At 36.3% G+C, this 20,678-nt stretch overlaps 2 protein-coding genes across 3 annotated transcripts; one reads left to right on the plus strand and one right to left on the minus strand.

Moving 5' to 3' along the window:
• Positions 1-4,900: 4,900 nt before the first annotated feature.
• On the minus strand, positions 4,901-12,087 carry Nprl3 (GATOR complex protein Nprl3). The gene is made up of 6 exons (XM_019042512.2): positions 11,204-12,087; positions 10,260-10,481; positions 9,443-9,617; positions 8,767-8,931; positions 8,228-8,407; positions 4,901-7,672 (listed from the first exon to the last, which is right to left on the minus strand). The coding sequence occupies exons 1-6, from the start codon at positions 11,755-11,757 to the stop codon at positions 7,181-7,183; spliced, it is 1,788 nt and encodes a 595-aa protein (XP_018898057.2). The 5' UTR covers positions 11,758-12,087; the 3' UTR covers positions 4,901-7,180.
• Positions 12,088-12,199: 112 nt separating this feature from the next.
• Positions 12,200-19,571, plus strand: LOC109031158 (methylosome protein WDR77). 2 transcript variants are annotated; one of them, XR_011899508.1, is made up of 5 exons: positions 12,200-12,482; positions 13,525-13,694; positions 15,340-15,514; positions 16,547-16,722; positions 17,153-17,330. XR_011899508.1 is itself a non-coding variant. In XM_072298051.1 (5 exons), exons 2-5 carry the CDS (start codon positions 16,617-16,619, stop codon positions 18,326-18,328), a joined length of 483 nt encoding a protein of 160 aa, XP_072154152.1. In that variant the 5' UTR covers positions 15,340-15,514; positions 16,547-16,616; the 3' UTR covers positions 18,329-19,571. The 2 variants fall into 2 exon arrangements, 1 of the variants encoding a protein (XP_072154152.1); XM_072298051.1 differs by lacking the exons at positions 12,200-12,482; positions 13,525-13,694 and adding exons at positions 17,788-17,859; positions 18,202-19,571.
• Positions 19,572-20,678: the final 1,107 nt, after the last annotated feature.

Below are 20,678 nucleotides of genomic sequence, written 5' to 3' on the forward strand. Positions count from 1 at the left end.
CAGAGAATCATAATAAGAAAACTCACTCACAACGAAAAAGGTACCTAGAGAGAGAAGGAATCATGCAAAATCAAGAATGGCCACATTTGGAAGTATTATTCCTCGGGGCAGCATAAAATTGAAAATGTTTCGTGCGTACAATGAGAAAACCATTCAAGAAGTTATATTGTTATTAATTTCAGAAATAATATGACATAGAGAAAGAGACAAGAGCCAGGAGAAATTGAAATTGCAATGCTATTTTGCTCAAACCCGATTCAAAATTTCCAAACGAAACAATAACATAATTATCATAACCTCTCTATGCACTATCTATGGCTTAGACTGGCTTAGACTGCGCATTAGGAAATTTCGGCGAGACTAGAGTCCCTTCAGGCGGGACGATAGGCAACTCAGCAACACCCAGCAAGTCCGAGTCCAATGCCTGTCATGCCAGTGCCGTTGCCTGATACGGGTACTTTTCGTTCGTATATCCGGATGTATCCACTAAGCGGAAGGCGCGTCTTTACCCTGATTTACCCCGCTAGCTGTCTTACCTACCGCGCGACCTAGATTGCGTTATAAGTCAATGCGCTTTACTGTAGTTTCTATCGTTCGTAGCCAATGAGAATTAGGCATTACGTCAAGTGACCCAACTTTGTCACGATTTCAATACTGACCTGCGTTTTTTTTTTCTGTGACGTACAGGGTGTGCCAAAAATATGGATCCTTCCTTACTGATGTCTCGAGAACGATTACAGATTATTGACATGCGGTTTGAACGAAATTCCTTAAAAAAAGGTGGGCCGATTTCGGGGGGGGGGGGGGGTGTCGTTTCCTCTCTGCCTCGCGCCCGCGGGAACAACTTGTTTTAAAATGGGAACTCTCTTTGCCTGATACTTCGTAGAAGTCATACCAAAAATACGTGATATCCTTCCAAAAAAACAAAAATATGATTTTTGTACAAAATTTCGGCCCAATCCAAAAAATGTCACTAATTACCAAAAACAAAAAAAAAACAAAAAAAAAAACCAGGCACCCAAAAAATATGATGGCAGTACCGTTTGGATTCATCATATAAAAGGAAATGATATCAAAACGGCCCAATTTTCTCTTTCATGCCCATGCAATATACCAAACACCCCAACTTTTTTCACAAAAAAAAAAATAAATAAATAAATAAATAAATACCTATAAGGTATGATGACCTGAACACGTTTATTGGATCCATCGCTTTAAAGGAGTATGATATCAAATCGGCCCAACTTCTCTGAAATATGCCCATCTCGGATCAATAATTTTTTTGAGACCTTCCGACTCATCGCTGAGGAGACACTGATCATTACTTGACCCTTAGTATATGTCCTTGTTTAGATGTCAAAGAGTTCCTTATGAGAACTGTAATGAATTTTTTTTCTTTGAAGAGATAAAATCAAAAAATCGTCATAAAATTGAAAAAAAAATTCGAAGAAAAAAAAAGGAATGGGCCGGCCGGCACGTACAAAAAAGAAAGTAAAAGGGGGAAATGTAGATACATTGGTATGCCCCAACATTTTGGCATGGGTGACCGACCCGGTCTTGCCAACATCCATGAAGTTGCTAAGAAAGAAGCATTGTAAGTAGGAGGCACATAATATTCGCAATAATACGCCAAGGTTCAGTAGTTTGTAAGGCCTTCTATCAGAAACAAACAAAGAATATGGCATTGCTTGAAAGTTGTTAAGTTGTTCACTCATGTGTGAATATCTTTCAGTCTATCTTTCAATGACGATTTCAAGAAGGACTGATCCTCCTTTTGACGATGATACTTGTTCATGTATATGTGAAAGAGAGACGATAATCACCCTATATTATCTACCACTTGTATGTACGGCCGGCCGGCCCATTCCTTTTTTTTTCTTCGAATTTTTTTTTCAATTTTATGACGATTTTTTGATTTTATCTCTTCAAAGAAAAAAAATTCATTACAGTTCTCATCAGGAACTCTTTGACATCTAAACAAGGACATATACTAAGGGTCAAGTAATGATCAGTGTCTCCTCAGCGATGAGTCGGAAGGTCTCAAAAAAATTATTGATCCGAGATGGGCATATTTCAGAGAAGTTGGGCCGATTTGATATCATACTCCTTTAAAGCGATGGATCCAATAAACGTGTTCAGGTCATCATACCTTATAGGTATTTATTTATTTATTTATTTATTTTTTTTTTTTGTGAAAAAAGTTGGGGTGTTTGGTATATTGCATGGGCATGAAAGAGAAAATTGGGCCGTTTTGATATCATTTCCTTTTATATGATGAATCCAAATGGTACTGCCATCATATTTTTTGGGTGCCTGGTTTTTTTTTTGTTTTTTTTTTGTTTTTGGTAATTAGTGACATTTTTTGGATTGGGCCGAAATTTTGTACAAAAATCATATTTTTGTTTTTTTGGAAGTTTCGTTACATACAGTTGCAACCTAGTTTCAGTATTTTCATATCAAAATGCTGCTTGGGCTGCAGTATACACTAGGGATCCGTTCAGCAGAACAGAAGGAAAGACAACAGAATCTGACTAGCGCTCGGGTGGCAATAAAAGGCATTAGTATAAGCTCTCGGGTCATAAAAATAAATAAAATTGCCCAATAATATTAATGAGACGAACTGCGGGCCGTTCCGAATCAGGCTTGCGGGGGGAAAGCGGGGCGACGGTGGCGGGAAAAGTCGATGAAAAAAGTGAGAGCGATATTTATTAGATTTGATAAAAAGCAATTCCGCGGCGGAGCACCTGGATTTCGGTGTAGCGACTCCGAAGGGGCCCGCGGGTGGGGATGGCAGCTTTATAGAGACGTAGTGCTGAGCCGGTTTACGATTTCTCAAGATTATGATCTGGTCGGAATTTGAAGTGGTACTATTCATCACGGCGCGTTGAGAGGGAGACATATGCAAATCGACGGGGACCCGCCTTCTATCCCTCCGTCCCTTCTGCTCCAGGCCCGCGCCCTCCGGATAATAGGCGAAGGGATTTCGGGATAAACACTAACCCCTGGCCCCCCCGGCTACAAGCCACTTTTACCTGCGCGCCTACGAAATCTCTTATTTACTCCTGAATTTCGAGCACCCTCGTTTTGGGCGGATCGCCGAAGCTGCACTGCCGTGCTGAGGAAAAACACCGTACGAACATTCGAGAGTTGCCAAATTTACTTCGATACGAGGTTTATGTTTGAGGAAAGTTATGAATGTTTTGTCTTGGAATTTTCAAGAGCTTTGGTTTGAATCGCGAACAAAATTATTTGGAAAATTTGAAGAAAAATATTCATAAGTTTACTAGGAAATTTGTGTTTTATCGAAGGAAATGTGGCAACGTCTGAAGGCTCATACGGCGTTTTCCCTTAGCACGGCAGTACAGCTCCGATTTATTCCTGTTGGCACTTAGCACGGTGTCTAGTTTTTAGTCATTATGGGAAATCCTGATTTTCCCTGATTTTTGACTTCTAAATCCTGATTTCATAATTTTTCCAAATCCTGATTAAATCCTGCATCTTTGCGAAGAAAAAAAGGCGAATGTAACTCCACAAAAATAGCTCGATAAAAAAAATCCGATCGGACGGTCGACTTTTCTTAAATCCTGAATTCAAGACCGATTTTTCCTCAAACCGTGATGAAATCGGGATTAAATCCTGATTGACCTCAAAGCCTGATAGAATAGGGAAAATCCTGATGCTGGACACCCTGCTAAGGGAACACAGAAAAATGCAGAGGGTTACATCAGCCTATCAGTCAATGAGAATGAGGCTCCAACGAGGAGACCCTGCTTCACGCCAACATGACCCAACTTTGTCACGCTTTTCGATAGAACCTCGTTTGCATGCTTTGTACCGCCTTTTGTATTATCCCTGTGCTCAGAGGGGGGTGACATAATTTTCGCTAACCTAGGACCGTTCACGAAAAAAAGCCCTCGGTCAACAAAAACTCGAAATTGAGTTATTAACGCCAGAATAAAAGGGGTTTACCATAAATATCTTGAGAATAAGTAATCTAAAAATATCCAGGCGAACCGGAGTTATGATGCATGGGTAGAAGTTCAGGAAACGTAGTTGCGAGGAAAAACCTCTTTGAAATTATTTCATGAGGCTGCTCCACATTAGACTAAAATGGAGGAGACCACAGTGTGACTGCCACATTCGTAGGATGATAACAAACAGAAGCCGTCAGAATAATTTTCTTTCTACTGCTGTAGTCGAATGGGGCGCCTTCAATTTGGGTGATATGCAACGAGCGCGCCTAAGTAAAGAAGTACTGTTATCCAGACCCTAATGCTTCATGCCGCGTGATAGCCGTGATTTGGTTTTCACTGCATAAGACAAGTGCAAACCCTACAAGTCCTTTCGGAGATTGAAAATTCTTGAATATACATTTTAAATGCTGCACAGTTTCTTTGTACAGTTTGAAGCAGGAAAACTATTTTCATTAATCCAAATCTAGTTTGATTTCTCCTTCCTAATCTACCTTGACATGGTTTCAAAAATTTCAGTTCAGTGTTAGCCACAATTTTGGCAGCTATAGTAATTTTAGATTTTATAATTGTTCTCCAAAACGACTCAAACTCGGACCATTCTACAATATGCTATACGGTATTATACAAAAATGAACTACTAAATTTTTTTTAAATTAATAGAAAAATTCTCAATCCTCAGCAAATACCAATAAAGGTATTATTATGATTATTGAAGGTGCCGTAGAATTTCGAAATTATACTAACATCCAACAAATGATAAAATACTGAACTTCAAAGAGAATGAAAAAAATCCCCCCCCCCCCCCTACCAAAAACAATTAAACAGATATTTTGAAGCACACCAATCAAGAACATTGTTTCTCCAATTTCATCGAAAATGTGTACTTTGAAGTAACTTTGCAGGTCTAAAATTGAAACAAATATGAATCAATCATGCAGACAGCTTTTATTTTTTCATAAATAACAATCACGCGATATTTTTAAGTATAAATTTTAGATTAGTAGACCCGCCTGGTTGGGAAAACTAGACGAGGAATAACAGACTTCATAAAAAACTTATTTTGTAACAAATAAAAACAATAATCTAGAATAGTAACCAATTTTAAAATTTCACCGGCAAACGACTTCCAGACTTAAATTAAATTCCTATAAAATGTCAAATTTCAATCAAACCTCGAGCCTCAACCTATTGTTCCTTGAGTTTCAATACTCTCCGCAATTTCAATAGTATTTATTCATGCCTGGTTTTTTTTCTTTTCTTTTTTTTTTCAAGTTGTTAAAAGAGAATTTTAAGAAATTGGATTTTGCAGCCAGTTCATAGATCCCTTAACTTCACACGCAGTAATCCCTGAGTTTTGGAACATTTTGGGGTGAGAAATTTCCATGGATATAGGTTGATGATTTTCACAAATATTTCCCTAACAGACTAAGAGCATTCTCTTTTTCTTAAATTCAAGTAAAATACAGACTAACTTTTCTACTTTTGAAGTTAACTTTCAAATTTTCTTCAAAACAGCTTACTTCATATCAGCTTTTTCATTATTTCACCAATTTTAGATATTGATTTTCTCCACCAAACACTTCCTTTCCGTTCCAGCACCTTGGTGCTAGCATTACTTTGAGTATTTCTAGCCATTCCATATTCTGCGCAAAAGAACAAATTCCTTAAACTGGACTGCTTATGATTGTCTGACTAGCTTATTAACTTTGTTCTAAATTTTTTAAACATCAAATTGATAAAATCATTGCCTTTCCCTCTGAAAAAAGCTTGACATTACTTCTTAAATTAAAGATATTAGGGGCAGAAAAATAATCCTTCTTGTAACCTCATCTGCCTTGATGATTTTGCAGCAGGAAATCGAACTTCAGATAAGGGATCATTATGGACAGCTGTCATCAATACATTGCTTGAGCCAGCAATACCACCTTATAGCATTTAGCGTTCTATTTATTTTTTTAATCATTCGATAAAGTCTTGAAGATTACTTGGAATGATGGAAATTAAAAAGATAGTGACAATACAAAAGAGGACAAGTACCAAGCAAAGGAAAATTTGATGGTAATGAGAATGTCACTTTGAAGCTAAGAAATGCAGCCCGATGAATAAATATTGCACTTAACTTTACACGAAATTAAAATATAAACAATAAACTACACCAAGAATGACAGGTCTTTTCCAAAAGCTTCATACTGGCTACAGAGAGGTTTATTCCACCAATTTTTGTGCTGATAAAGAAACTATATTTTACTTCCGCCAATTTGAAGCAATATTTCACAAAATTTCGGCATTTATGAAATTGTAAACTACATACAGCCCCAACAACGCTTAAAACGGTCTCACATTACTTGATAGAGAGTGCATTGCCCGCAGGTCTGAAGAAAAAGTTACAAAAAATAACTTTTTGATCAGTTAGTTTCATGAAACTGCTTGAACGTCTTTCTTTTTAAAACCACAGGTGCAAAATCTTTGGATCTAGCAATAGCCAAATCAACGATTATTTGTAGAGTAGGGAAACATTTCCGATTTTACGAGGGTGAAATATAAATGAAAATATACTTTGACTAAAGTCCTCACCTGGCTGTGTATACATTTTTCTACAGCACAAATTTCTAATTGATTGCATATTACTGCAAGGATTATTTGTTCTACATGGTCAGTTTTAGTGTTTTCAAGCTCAGGAATCAGCATCTTTACTTTTACCCAGCATTGCCGAATTATATCCTAAAATTTTGTGATCCATTCACTTCTTATTTATTTATTTATTTATTTTTTTTTTTTTTGCCTGAGACAATGAAAGTCATATATTTTGCCACCACTCTATGTAGAACCAATTTTTACTGCAAACAAACCCTCCTTGGTCAAATTGGTTGTGATAGAAGTTGGTGTTGGTTGGATTTGAAGGAAACAGATTTTGAAAACTTGCAGTGTAGACGTGGACCCAGATTACTCGTAACCTAGTCTCAGAAAAAATTTTCCATCCCTCCTCAATACTGTAGTTCAACCATACAGCCTGCGTAAAGAAAGTCATGTGAAGCTTCTATGTCATGAATCACCACTGGGTGAACGCAATTGTTTTCTTACACTTCACTTCTTTTACATTAAAAAACGTTGAGAGGTGTAAAAAAAGAAAGTAAAATATTTCAAAACTTACTGATATCACAAAAAATGACTCCTTCCACAAGTTTAGGATTTGAAAAAAATTGGTTTCAGTCTGCAGAATGTGAATGAAACATCGAAATCGCAAGGTCTTCCATTTCACAAGTGATGAGAACATCTCTAAATTTATCTAAAATTTGTAGAAGCTGAGATCTGCGGACATTTTCTAAGTACATTATTTCCTCCAGATGGTGCATCCCATGTAAGTATCCTCTCTTGCATAACCTGATGAGAAGATAAAAATCCTCTGGACTTGAGCAAGCGGGAATTTTTAATAGAGATGAGCGCTCCTCCTCATTAAAATCGGCTAGAAACTCCTGACTAGAAATCCCATCTATTTGATCCACTGGCTCATCAAATGAGGAGTAATTAACATTTTCTAGGTGTGTGAAATTTAGAACTTTATCATCGCTTACATTGGAGCTAATATCACTTTCACTGGGTTCTCTCGCACTACTAGTTTCTATATCGGAATTGCTTTGAAAGCTATCATTCCGTTCTTCTCTTGAGAAATACTGATGACTACTCGGACCAGATTGCTCCTGTAACAAAATAAAGGATCATGAGCAAAAGTTCCAAAAGAGAAGTTGTGGTTATACAGTTTTAAAAGACTTTGGAATCAACTCCTGAATGAGATATTAATAATTAATTTTAAAATTGATCAAATGGGACTTACATTATACAAATTACATCCTACTATTTGACCGATAATAATTGTAAACATTTTCATCTTGGTTAAGAGTTATTTTCGGACGTCCCATTGGGCAATTTGTTTTCTTAGAGAACTTTTAAAGAGTGAACATGTTGCCAAGTGCTTTAATTCATACCTTGTCTGGAGGCCAATTGTCAAAATTTCTCCACTAATTTCCTAATGCCATTTTGATGGCCTAAAATACCTATTAATTTCCTGTTATTGAAGTTTTTCCTGATGCTGACATTTTTGTTATTCATAAATGTTTCACAAAATAGAAAGATGAGATCACTTTTAGCTGCTTGCAAGAGCCTTATCTATTGAATCCGTCGATAATTTATGACACTTGGAATTCAATGTGAAGTTGATTTGACGAGAAAATGCAAAAGAGGAGGTAAAGGAATACCTGATGATTAGACAGGCCAGACTGGGTGGGGATGAAAAAAATATAAGTATGAAGCTGGAGTAAGAGCCGATGTTGGAGTAACCAAACAAGAATCTGGACTAGTTCAGCTTGCTCATGAGGTTGACACAAAGGGCTAATCTTTTGTCGCATAGACATGGGCAAGGAAAATTCGCTCATCACCTGAGGAACAAAAAAACAAAAGTTAGATTCCGTTGAATTGTTTTTAGGAAAAACCGTGATAATAAGTTCTGAAGTTCAGCATACGTGTTATGACGAAGATATTGGATTGCTGCTCTTAATCTGTTCTGGATTACATACATATAATATACCTAATTTATCGTGATAGACCAGTCATCCTTAGAGGCTTATCACAAAGAGTTAATAAAGATACATTTTTTCAACAAATGGGTATTAATATTTTCGATAGCCCAAATATATCTACATGACTATCAAAATTTGGTGAGAATTTTGTGTAACAGGAGAGGTTTCAAAGTAACCGGATTAAGTTGCTGAAAAGATATGAAAAAATAAATTAAGACCTGCAAAAGGTTATGTCCCGGAAAACTTTCAGAGAACTGTTCTATTAGAGGTGAGTGGCTGTACGTTGGAGCGTCAGGGGACATGACATACACATTACTATCACAGATTGGGTATATAATCAAAGCATCTCCCCAGTAAAGCAGGTGTCCAACTAGGTGAAAAATCTGTAAATACAAAAGGAATCAAACTGATGAGGTGATAAAACTATACGTGCAATCAAAAACAGACAAAAAATCAAAAACTTAAACTGGGAAGGAAGATCCCAATTTAACTACCCACTACTATCCTCACTGAACTGAAGGTTATTACAAGTGACAATCTACTTTTTGTTTCTTTATTGCTTTCCATTTCTAGGAATATTATACAAATCGGACTACATTTGGCAATAAAGAACTAACATTTCTGGCTTATTTCAGAGACAACATATGCACCATCACTATCTCTGTGCAGGTAGGTGCTTTTACAGATACCCCAAAAATAGTGGTTCCATAATGCCAAATGTAGTCAAATTTAAAAAGGTTTTTAAGACCTTGAAGAGAATATCAGACATTTTGACATGTGGTCCGGTCAAAAATGCATCTTTTTCAAACTAACATTGTTAAATCAAGAGGCTTCTTCTCACATTTCTAGTTCAGTTCAAAGACACAATAATTTTTTAAGGCAGAAAAGTATTACCTGCTTCAGGGTCAAGTCAGCATCTGCTGATAAAGTTTGCAAACTTTTAATGGGGGAGTACATTTTGATGAGGCGAGTGAGGGCCGGACTGGCATCTGGTGGAATAGTTTCCAATAGTTTGTACTGATCAGTTAAAAGCAAAATTCCATGGTATGGTCGCAGGTTTTTTAAACAGCTGAAATTCGAAAGAAAACTAATTAGGATATGTTGGAGTGCTAAGTACATATTTAAAACAAGTTGAAATCTAAATTTACATGCGCTCTTCCTTGAGCAGATCAGAAAAATTAAGTTGTATTGGAGTAATGGAGAATTTGCAAGGGTCTGAAATTTGATGAATTTCCTGTTTAAGTGGAATCCTCTGAGTGAACTGAACACGAAGATACCCTTGATTCATAAATTGAGCGATTATTAGAGGAGATATGACAAAATAACCGATTCTGCTAAAATACATGTGTTTAAATGGGAAATGCCGCCAGATGACGTCACAAGGCGGCGCATTTTCTCACTTTTAAATCAATTTTTCTCCAATTTCCCATGTCAGAAAAAAATTATGAAAAATATTGCGAACTCAGCTCATTAGGCACTTTCAGATGAAGCAATAAGAAAATTGCGTGCAAATTCTCCATTGTGTTGTTCTCAAGCTTGATATACAACGACTGGAAAATGAGTCTGAAGCTTGAGAAGAATCTTACTTTGAATGTTCAGATGTTCTTGAGATTTGAAAACACTGGATAGGCTTTCTACTTATGGTAGCAATACTGTTAAAATAAATGACAAAACAAATTCACAAAAAAACGTTGTAAAGGAAAATGCGTACTTATCAATCATTTCTGGTTCTACCATAAATCCTTTACGGTGGCACTGATGAACTTTTTGAGGTAGACAGAAGCTAGCTTGGATCCATTTATTGACCCGCAGATGGGTTTTACCACTGGAACTTAGATCTTCATATACCGTTTTTAAATTACGAGCCAGTGAACACTGCTTTAGTATCATATCAAAAGGGGACTCATGACCGTCTAATGAAGCTTCCTCAGGCCTGAAAGCAAAACATACAACAAATTAATAGGACTGACCTACGTAAATACAAAGTGCAGAGATTTTTAATTCATAAAAAAATTCATTTTTCCAGAGATATCATTAATCTGTTATCCTACTTTTGGATGAGTTAAATTTTTAGGATATGCTTTCTTCAAAATCCAGTAGTTAGAAGGCAAGGAATTTGAAATGCTGAAAAAGCAGAATAATTATGTCTTCTTTCGCCAAAATTGAGAGATGCAGGAGAGCAGTGAGCCCATGACCATTGCGTCCTTTTAGCTCAGACAGGAGTCAGTTCACAAGACCCTTCAAGATAGATTTTTAGATTTCGATAGACATTCTGATGTCTTGAGCAAATTAATTTTCAATCTGACTCTCAATTAACTTAATTTCTTCTTATTTCTGTAAATAGTGTTGTGCAGGCTAGCAGAGGGTGCCACATACTACTGTCTTGTGTAAATTAAAAACAAAAAACTTCTTACGGCTCTTTTAATTTAAAGTAAATTCAATTAATTCTCAGTCATCCTACCAATTTTTAAGAGCCGAGATGATCGTAGCAGGTTATTTAACTAGGAATGGAGAACTCATTCAATATCATTTCCCTCTAGAAGTATGATAAATTCTAAGGACTTTTTTATGCCAAGCATACTACCCTCTTCGATAATCTGGCATCAGAGGATCCACAATTTTAAGAGGAATAGTGAATTTAGCTGTTACAATTACCTGGTAGCAGTTGCATCATGAATAGCAATCATGGTTTTCATCTCCTCGCTCACATATCCACATCGTTGTTCTTCATGCCTGAGTGCTATCCCAAGCTGCTTACTAAGATCATAGTAACATTTTACAATAGAATGGCTGGCTATCGCTTGGAGGGCAAAGACAATGTTGACAAGAAATATTGACGGGCTATTCGCTTTATAGTCGCTAAGATCTGCATGACGAATATGAGTGTTCAACAGTGTTGGATGACTGACAAACCTGACATCATTGACTTTCAATTCAAACTTATGCTCACATAGCTCTTGCTTCACCGCAAACAGTGTTGATAAAACTTCATCGGAAAACCCGCTAAGCTGTCCTTTGATGACATTAGTTGATTGCTGCGGAGGAGCGTACAAGAGGTCTTCGTTCACTGTTAGGGCATACGGATTTTTGCGTCTTTTTTGCTGCCTTGTTTCTGGCCTTAAATTGTCTTGGAATGGAAACCGAAACAGAAGTCGATCACCCTTACTGTCACTCTTCATAAAGATGACACTAATCGGGTTAGTTTCCATGGTGAATTTTGCTAAAGCCAACCTTCGGCTTATGGAAACTAAGGTTGAAGTGTTAACTGACAAACCTACTTTTTCTATTACTTAATAAAGTAGATTCCGATGGTCGATGAAAATTAGTCCAAAGAATAATCATGGTAAAAGAAAGGCAAGCGATGGTAGGAAAGTTCATTTAAGAGTTGACAGAAACCAAAGGTGAGAGAAAGATTTTTGAAAAAAAAATTGTAAAAAAGGCTTCTCCATCGTTAATATTCTAAAACTGATACTATCACTGCACGAATCATGTAAAATTTTAACAAAACATTGACTGAGAAGCTGATGAACCCAGGAAACTCAAAGACTTTGCACAAAAACCATAATATACCAATTGAGGTTATGTTTATATTTTGATTGGGATCGTTTTCTAACCTAACTTTTTTATGTCAGCCACGCGCGCCGGCTCCCTACAGTAGTTACCTGATAAAACTTTCTGATAAGTTAGGATTTTTCCACTCAGTAATCTCAGTAGACTTGTGTAATTTATACAGCTGTATAGGTCTTGAAGTTCTCCTTTATTTGAATTCGTCCTCTTTCATCAGGTATCTGTGAAAGCTTTTGAGCACTTCCCAAAACCATGGCTGGGGATCAAGGTGTAAACAATTCCACGGATGAAGGTTTCATTGACACCTCCTATGGCTCTCAGTTCTTCCGCGCAGCAAGGCACATTGATTTTCTTGATATTGCAGAAGGTAAACTCTTTATTTCAAATCCTGCATCTCCATACTTTGTTTGGCTCTTTTGTGCTGATGCGGCAAATAAAATCTGTGAAATGAGGCTTATTTAAACCCTGCCGCAAGCATCTGTTCAGTGGCGTGGCATGCTTTACGATATATCGATAGTTATGCCATTTAAACCGATGGGAAAAGATCTATCAACAGGGTGTTCGCAGCGAACACCTTAATAATCGATTCTTTACCATAGGCTCTAATGGCAGAACAATCGATACATCGCAATTCACGCCACGCCACTGCATCTGTTAGTTTAATTCTTCATCTAAATGGATTTAGAACCCCTTAACAGTAGACTATTCGGTTTATCTGATGCTGCCCCTCACTTGCTAATCTCCAAATTTTGAACTTGAAGGTACGTTTTGCTGCGGCATAAAGCAATTTTGTGTGATTGCTAACAGCAGTCAGGGTTCCTGAGGAGAGCAGCGCTGATGAAAGACATAGACCAAATACAGTAATCTTTGTATTGTGTATTGGGGTCTGAAGTGAAACCTGTAAGTCAAATTGATTCTGGGATGAGTATTCAACCGATTACCTCACTTACAAGGCAACTCATAGAAAAAGAACTGACTGCAACCTCGACGTAAGGTTTCCTTTAGATTGAATAGAGGGTTAGTCCCTTTTTCTGATCGAAACAATGGTAAACAGGGAAAATGAAAGGGTCTCCTCACTCCGCCAGCCTAGTCAAATGTCTGGTGACCCAAGGAGTATCTGTCTCCTCTCAAGGGTTTCATTCTCAAGAGACTGCAGAGTGCAGATGATTCCTCGCCAGTGGGTTTTCCGACAAAAGAGGCTATGAGTCATTCCTCTATGCCCGAATTCAAAAATTTCAAATTCTTCATTAGGCAAAAAGGCATGGCTTGCTTGCTGCAGAAGATGCACACAATCTTGCCGCAACAAAACTTTGCTCCTAATTGAGGTGTTGTAAAATCCTCTTCGCTGGAATCCTGACATCACCTGAGTACTTAACCTGCGGTAATACTTGTTTCATTTTATTTTTCAGATGGATGGGCTATTCTAGGCAAGAGTAACCTCAATTCAAGGTATTGGACAGGATCAATATGGTATTACATGAATGTGGATGATGCTCCCCGGGAAGAAAAGTATCTGACTGGGTTTGACTGTAAAGCTGGCATCAATGACGGCAAAATTCTCTCAGATGTCTCACAATCTGTAAGGATATTTCTCTTTCAACAAAATTTAGTCAGTACACAGAAAATTGAATTATTTTGGAGGATGGAGCAGGAAAATTTGATTTTGAATATCAATGGTCACTATCACTTTGCAAAGTTCTAAACCATTGCGCCGCCTCAACACTTAAGAGCTAGTTGGGTAATTTTGCTACCTCAGCAAGTAACTCTCTTTGCCAATATTTGAGAAAGAGAATTTGAACTTTTAGGCATTCATTTGTTAAAACGGGGGAAATAAGCAAGGATCAAATATTTTTAAGTGAGAAAACTGGGCCACATGTAGATCAATATCTATGTCAGACACTGTATCACCGGATGGATGTTGGATGTAATCTTATCGCTCCCATTAAGTATTGTAAGAACATTATTTTCTCAGTGCTCCTGAACAGCCATAATATTGTATTCTTTTCCTTATGGATGATCATACCATACCCCTCCAGTATCTTATTTCTTCGAAGGAACAAAAAGTGGGGCTAAACACTTCTTGAAGATAACACAATGGGCCTGTTGCAAACTTTTGCTAGAGCAAAAATAAGAGTTGTTTCCTATAGATAATGCCTCAAAAATCACGATGAGCGCATCGGCAAAGTCTGAAATGCACTCATAACTTCACAATCTGCGTAAGAAATTTGCGTTTTTTTGAGCTTCCCGCTTCAAAAACGATACTACGCACAGGTGAACATTTTGTTAGAAGAGTCGCTCCATCGTCGGCAATATTCATCATGGCCGACGCTTGCGCAGTTCCGCGCGTATTTCGAGGAGAGTTCAAGGTCAATCAAGGCGGATGAGGAAAATATGAACGTAAACACGCCGATTGTTATCTGGTCTAATCCTGTTCAGGTGTTATCTTGTCCCATCACAGGTGTTTTGGCGGATTGGCGTCGGCCATGATGAGTATTGCCGACGATGGAACGACTCCTCTAATAAAATGTTCACCTGTGCCGTAGTATCGTTTTTGAAGCGGGAAGCTCAAAAAACCGCAAATTTCTTACGCAGATTGTGAAGTTATGAGTGCATTTCAGACTTTGCCGATGCGCTCATCGTGATTTTTGAGGCATTATCTATAAGAAACAACTCTTATTTTTGCTCTAGCAAAAGTTTGCAACAGGCCCATTAGGTAATCACAATCAATATTAAAAACAAATCTAAAAAGTTGTCATCCTTCCCTCATATGTTTAGTATCATCAGAGCGTTCCTGAGACTAGAAAGGAAACTGGTAAATAAATCTTAACTATATTAGTCGCTCCGCAACCAAAAAAGAAAAAGGGAAAAAAATTTATACCTTAATATCCTCCCCCACACACAGTCTTTCCCCGTATATCCTCTGAATTTCCCCCTTTGGTATCTTACTTTCCGAATCCACCCTCTTAACAGAATTGGTTTAAACCTTTCTGCAAAGAGCCATTCTAAACTGAAACGGTCATTTGAATGGATTTTTAATTCTGTGGAAATAATTATCTGGATTGCGGATGCCACATTTTTGAGTCTCCCAATACATTTGTCTCCTTCAGTGATCAAATCTGGAACCTCATAAATAACAATTAAAGTACCCTTGCTTTTAAACAATTTAGGTTGGCTAATTATTTTTGAAAGACAGTTCTAAATCATTTCATGAATTACCTTCCTAGGTCATCTTTGGAAAAGATGATGGAGAAATTACAGTCTTGTGTCTAACTGAATCAGAAAAAGAGCATGAGTTCTTATTTCGCCCGGAGGTCTCAGCGCTTGAGCATGATGACATGGTCCTTTCCTTGGCTGTATCTGCTGATAAATCACAGTTGTCAGTGCCAGCAGTGATTGCAGGTAAAACTCTTTTTTCAACTAAACAAAATGAACGGAAAAACCGAATTGTTTCACAACTAATCAATTTCTGTTTTCAATATTTTCATTTAGAAAAGGATTTGAGCAATTTTCAGAGATTGATGAGCTTTAACTCAAAAGAATTTTCTTGTGATTTTCCGGGCCTCCTGAAGTCAAATAAATTACATCAGGTATCAAGAATTTGTAAAACTCTAAGGTAATAGCTTTGGAGTTCACTTCCATAACTCAAATAAATTTATGGAATATGTAAAAATGCTGATGTGCTTTTACCAGTTCTTCCAGGAGAGTTCCGAGTATTTTTGTGGCACAAAGTTTGTGCAACACTAAGTAAGCTTTTTGCAATTGTCGATAAATATAAAATATCGCTGAGCAAAGCCAAAAATGTGTAACTCAGATTGTGCAGTAAGTCTCTGCTTATTCTTTATTAATGTCAAGGAAAATCAAACAACAGTTTCCATCAAGATTTTTTGTGAATTTTCTTCGATTGTTCTAAAAAAATTGCCAGGAAACGTTCCGAGCAATGTTCTTTGAAGAGATTGAAACAGACCTTATTAGAGTGTTCCAAATGTTTCAATCAATAAATGCATTTTTTGCATTTAGCCATTAAGTAACTATTCTATTCTCTCGTTATTTGCAGCCAATCTCCTTGTGAGCCTTCAAAAATTTGCCCCTTTATTTTTACTAAAATTAGAATGGAAAATTAAATAAGAATATGGTCCAGTAGATATCAATATTAGTCAATTTGTAGTAGCCAATAACATTCAGAGAGCTAAAGAAGTAATTAAAGGCTGGGGAACAAAAGAAAGATTTTCATGAGGATTCTTAAAATTTGCAGTTTGAATTTCTTGTGCTTTCAAATTGAAAATTTTCAGAGCTAAGAGGACTTTTCCACTGAATTGAAGGGTGACACGTTGTACAGAAGTCTTAAACCCTATATCGAGTTTTTCATTGTGCTTTCATTGCATTTTCTTTACAAGATAGAGTCTTAAAAATCATAATTTTAATCTTTTTCAGTATCATCAAATGGAAAGTTGACAAACTAGAAGTTGAGCACCGCTACAAGTATGCCCACACACAATCTGTGATGTCTGTTGCAACAAGTATTGAAGACAGTAATAACATATGTGTGTCCTGCTCACTTGATGGCTCAGCTATATTATGGGATTTTAGGCAGCCGAAACCTGCCTCAGGTAAGCAAGATGTTCATAACAATAACTATACTGATCTTTCAAGTAAGTCTGAGCTTACAATATCCGTATTTATCTGTAATTAGCTGCAAAAGTTGCACAAAAAATTAGGGTGTCATGAGAATTATCTCTTGTTCCTCCTATGTGAGCAATTTTGGCTAAAGACATCATCTTAAATTTTTGCAGTGCAAACAGAAAAAAATGATTTACAAGGCTTTTTGCATATCGATTGCACTTTTTTTTTTTTTTTTTTTTTTTTTAAAAATACTTTTCAGGATAATTTCAACAAATAAATGGACTCAAAACAGCATATTTCAATGATAGAACATTGAGCTAGTGTATTTGTAATGCTAATGAATTAATTTTTTATTGGTAAAAATGTTCTACATGTGATAGTTTTTATGATTGACTTTTTGCCTCTTTTTTTTCTCAGTAATTCTTGATGATGCTTCCTGTAGTCTCACAGCTGTCTCATGGCAAAATAATAATGAAGTGATCATCGGAACAAGTTGGGGGACTTTGAAATTTCTAGATGTCAGAAACAAACTTATCACCTCTCATCCTTGTTATGACCGAACGATTCATCGAATTCTCCCATCAAATGATAGAAGGTAATCCGTATAATTTTTTCTGACAAGAAATTATTTCCACAGTGCATTTCATCAGAGGAAACATTTTTACTGAATTTAAGTAATCCCCTATTACCCATACTTTTTCCTTCATTTGTGGTACATACATCCATCAGCAACATTACTGTCAATAGAATGATGGGCAATTTCATGATTTCGGAAATAGAAGTGTCGCCTAGTAGAGTTTTACAGTTCTGGATTTTGGTCCCCACTTTTGGAATCCAGTTCAGTCAAATTTAAACAACATGGATGAACACTGCTCTGACATCTCTCTGTCTATAAATGTCTATGATGTCTCTCACAACATGCTTTGGACATGAAAACAGACAAACTATCTAAATTCTTCAAAAAAGACCTTTTGAAATTGTGGTTAATAAACATTTACTGATGCACATCTACAGCCAAGCTTATTAATCTCTTGTAATTTTTATTTCTTTAGATTTTTGGCAGTCGGCGGTGATACTCATATCTTGAAAGTATTTGATGTCTCTTCCGACAGTGCTGTGTGTGTGTAAGTATTTTTTCCTTTATTCAAAATTAAAGTTTTGATCCAAGGCTTGTCACAAAATGACTTCTTTGGTTTATAGCTCGAAAAATTATTTGTAAAGTAATCAAAAATTTCAGCAAAAATAGTACAAAATTTAACAATGGACATTTTATAAGATAAAAAGATTGCAAATATTTGTCTAGAGAACTTATTTTGAAATATGTAAAGGTTGATATTGAATCTTCAATTGCAGTGTAGATTTTTTCAGTACACTTTTGTTTTAAAAATTGTTAAGAATCGAACCCTAAAAATTGAAATTTTCAAACTTTTATGCTCACTATATAAATCTCTCGTTTTCTCTTCTAGCTACGAAGACACTAGGCATGAAGACTTCATCCATGGATTAGCGTGGCACCCCAAAACTCAAAACCTCTACTCTGCTGGATGGGATGCCAAAGTTTTGTGTCATAATTCTATTAATCAAGAGAGATGAGAACAATTTTAAATGAATTCTTGCAAACTACAGAGAAGTTTGTTACACTGTACCTCATTCATCTGTGAACATCTTGCCCCCTTTTGTGGCAGCAGCTTTTTCTTCTTATTTTTGTTGTAAAATGGGCTGCAGAAAAAGTTATTAATTGGGGTTTTTAAATCAATGAAAATGAAAAGTAAAATTTTGAAATTGATAAAAGCACCTTGTCTTATTGGACGTTCAATAAGTAGTACCAAAGTAATATTAAGAACTGGAACCATGAACATATCAGGGTCTCTTTTGTTTCCTTTTCATATTTATCAAAAAAACACTCTTGTACTGTTTCATTTTTGACCTCCACAGAAGATACTTGACTCTGTCCACATGAATTGGAAAACAAAGTGTTAAGGTTGAAGTAGGATTATAAAAATATGTTTAAAATTCACTGGGACAGCTTTCAAATCCTGACTTTCTTAAAGCCTCAAAGATGAAACGGTTAAATTAAGTGCAGAATAAACTGTGGTGAGAATCTGTCTAATTTAGAATCTGAATCATAAGGTCATAACTGACCCTCTAAATATTTTGTATTGCATATTTTTATTCTTAATTTATCATGAATATTAAAGCATTGTCAGATCCAGCCATAAAATCTGTATTTAGAAGTTACAACCTGTAAGTAATTTTTCAATTCATACAAATCTTTCAGTTAACAATGTTGCAAAATGGTATTTTGGTCAGACTAAATTGGCTTCATATCTAATTTTTGTTAAAATCAATATTCTTTTCTGAAATGGTTTGTGAGCTATGGTTTGACCAAGAATCTTCTTCGGTAGTCACTGGTTTCATGAGCCGTCAACAGTATCTCAGGGTGAAGAATATCATTAAACGTCTCTTTTTAAGTAAATTTTGAATGTCACTATTGTATCAAGTCATCTCATTCAATTTGTCTCCTTCGCACCATCTTGAATCTTCTACTTCAGCTTTTGCATCACCCCACTCTTGTACCCCATCTTTTGAACAATTAGTTTTCCTATCCAATGATTACTGCCCAAAGCATATTGAAATTTCTTCATGGAGAAAAGATTGTCATGCTGTTTCTCTGCAGTCACATTGATCTCTACATTCTCTGATACTCACTTTTGTAACTTTGCATTTTACCTGTGAACATGTATAAAGAGGTACTCACTTAAACATTGTTTGCTCTTTCTATTTTTTGTTTGATTACTGTGTTAATCTTGAATAAATTTCCAGTGCAGAGTGTCAATTGTATTTTCTAATTTCTCTGAAAAAAATCTCCTCGTGTAAATCTTGAAAGAAAATATAATGAAGGAAGATAGTTAGTGGTACCAGAAGAATAATCTTGCAATTTGGGCACCTCTATAATCCACCAAAAGCATGTTATCAATTGAGTGATGCATTTGCAAATAAATTTACAAAAATGAACTGTGAAAAAAATCATTATTGTACAACATATTGTTGCCAATGCCAGTTTAGGTAGCGTGAGCTGTTCATCCTCTGAAAATATCGTGGCAAGGTCCAATGAAGAATCGATCCAGTTTAAAAGTACCCCTAAAGCTCATTATCAAAGCTCTAAAAAGATTTTACCATGAATTTACTTTGCAGGTACTTAAAATGAGCTGAAGTGTGCCCACCTTTTTTGGTCAATTTTGAAAAGTGTTTTACCATATCTAGCTAAAATGATGGTTCATTTCATCTCAATAAAATAGTTTGTCAATGCACGCCCCAGAGTTGATGATAAAGCTACCACAACTCTCCTGAAACGGTCCAGTAATATTTCCTTCTTTCACTGAAAAATGTTGAGATTATTTCAGCCTAATTTCTACTATTATATGCATTATGTGTTGTTTAAAAACTTGGCTGTACTTTTCTAAGCACGAGTAGTTATGTAACTTATCCGTTGACCAGAGTCGTCAAAATTTCTCCAGTTGCTTCATGATATATTTAAGGCCTCATGAAATCCACTTGCAGTCTCTGCGCCACTTCGACCAATCCTATTTTCTAGGGGATGGGATTCTTCAGGCTTGGATGTAAACATTTTAATGACTATGTCTGTGAAGGTTGTTTAAAAGCTAAAATACCTTAATACAAAAAAAAACTCGAGAAGAAATATTTACTAAATTTTTGTCAATGCCTAGGGTTTTATGCGAGAACTGTAAGCCGGCCTCCTTTAGACACTTCATCATTGATCCGTTTTTTTATGAATTCAGTCCACTGGTGCTCTTATTCGATGGTCCTGAAACAATCAGCAACGCAAGACATATTTTCTGCAAGCTTTGAGTCTTGCCGCACCGGACTCTGAACTAACCGTCGATTGATTCACACTTCAGACCAGACCTTTTCTAACTCCTCA

Source organism: Bemisia tabaci, chromosome 3 (genome assembly GCF_918797505.1).
Source record: "Bemisia tabaci chromosome 3, PGI_BMITA_v3".
NCBI classification, from domain to species: Eukaryota; Metazoa; Arthropoda; class Insecta; order Hemiptera; family Aleyrodidae; genus Bemisia; species Bemisia tabaci.

Bases quoted from the DNA above. Each gene is read 5' to 3' on its own strand.
- Nprl3 (XM_019042512.2), bottom strand. From the start codon at position 11,757: ATGGAAACTAACCCGATTAGTGTCATCTTTATGAAGAGTGACAGTAAG. The intron at 10,482-11,203 runs GTAATTGTAACA...TTTTGCTTTCAG, and splicing joins CATGATGCAACTGCTACCAG to GCCTGAGGAAGCTTCATTAG. The intron at 7,673-8,227 runs GTATTCCTTTAC...ATTTTGTTACAG, and splicing joins CTGGCCTGTCTAATCATCAG to GAGCAATCTGGTCCGAGTAG.
- LOC109031158 (XM_072298051.1), top strand. From the start codon at position 16,617: ATGTCTGTTGCAACAAGTATTGAAGACAGTAATAACATATGTGTGTCC. The intron at 16,723-17,152 runs GTAAGCAAGATG...TTTTTTTCTCAG, and splicing joins GCAGCCGAAACCTGCCTCAG to TAATTCTTGATGATGCTTCC. The intron at 17,860-18,201 runs GTAAGTATTTTT...TTTCTCTTCTAG, and splicing joins TCCGACAGTGCTGTGTGTGT to CTACGAAGACACTAGGCATG.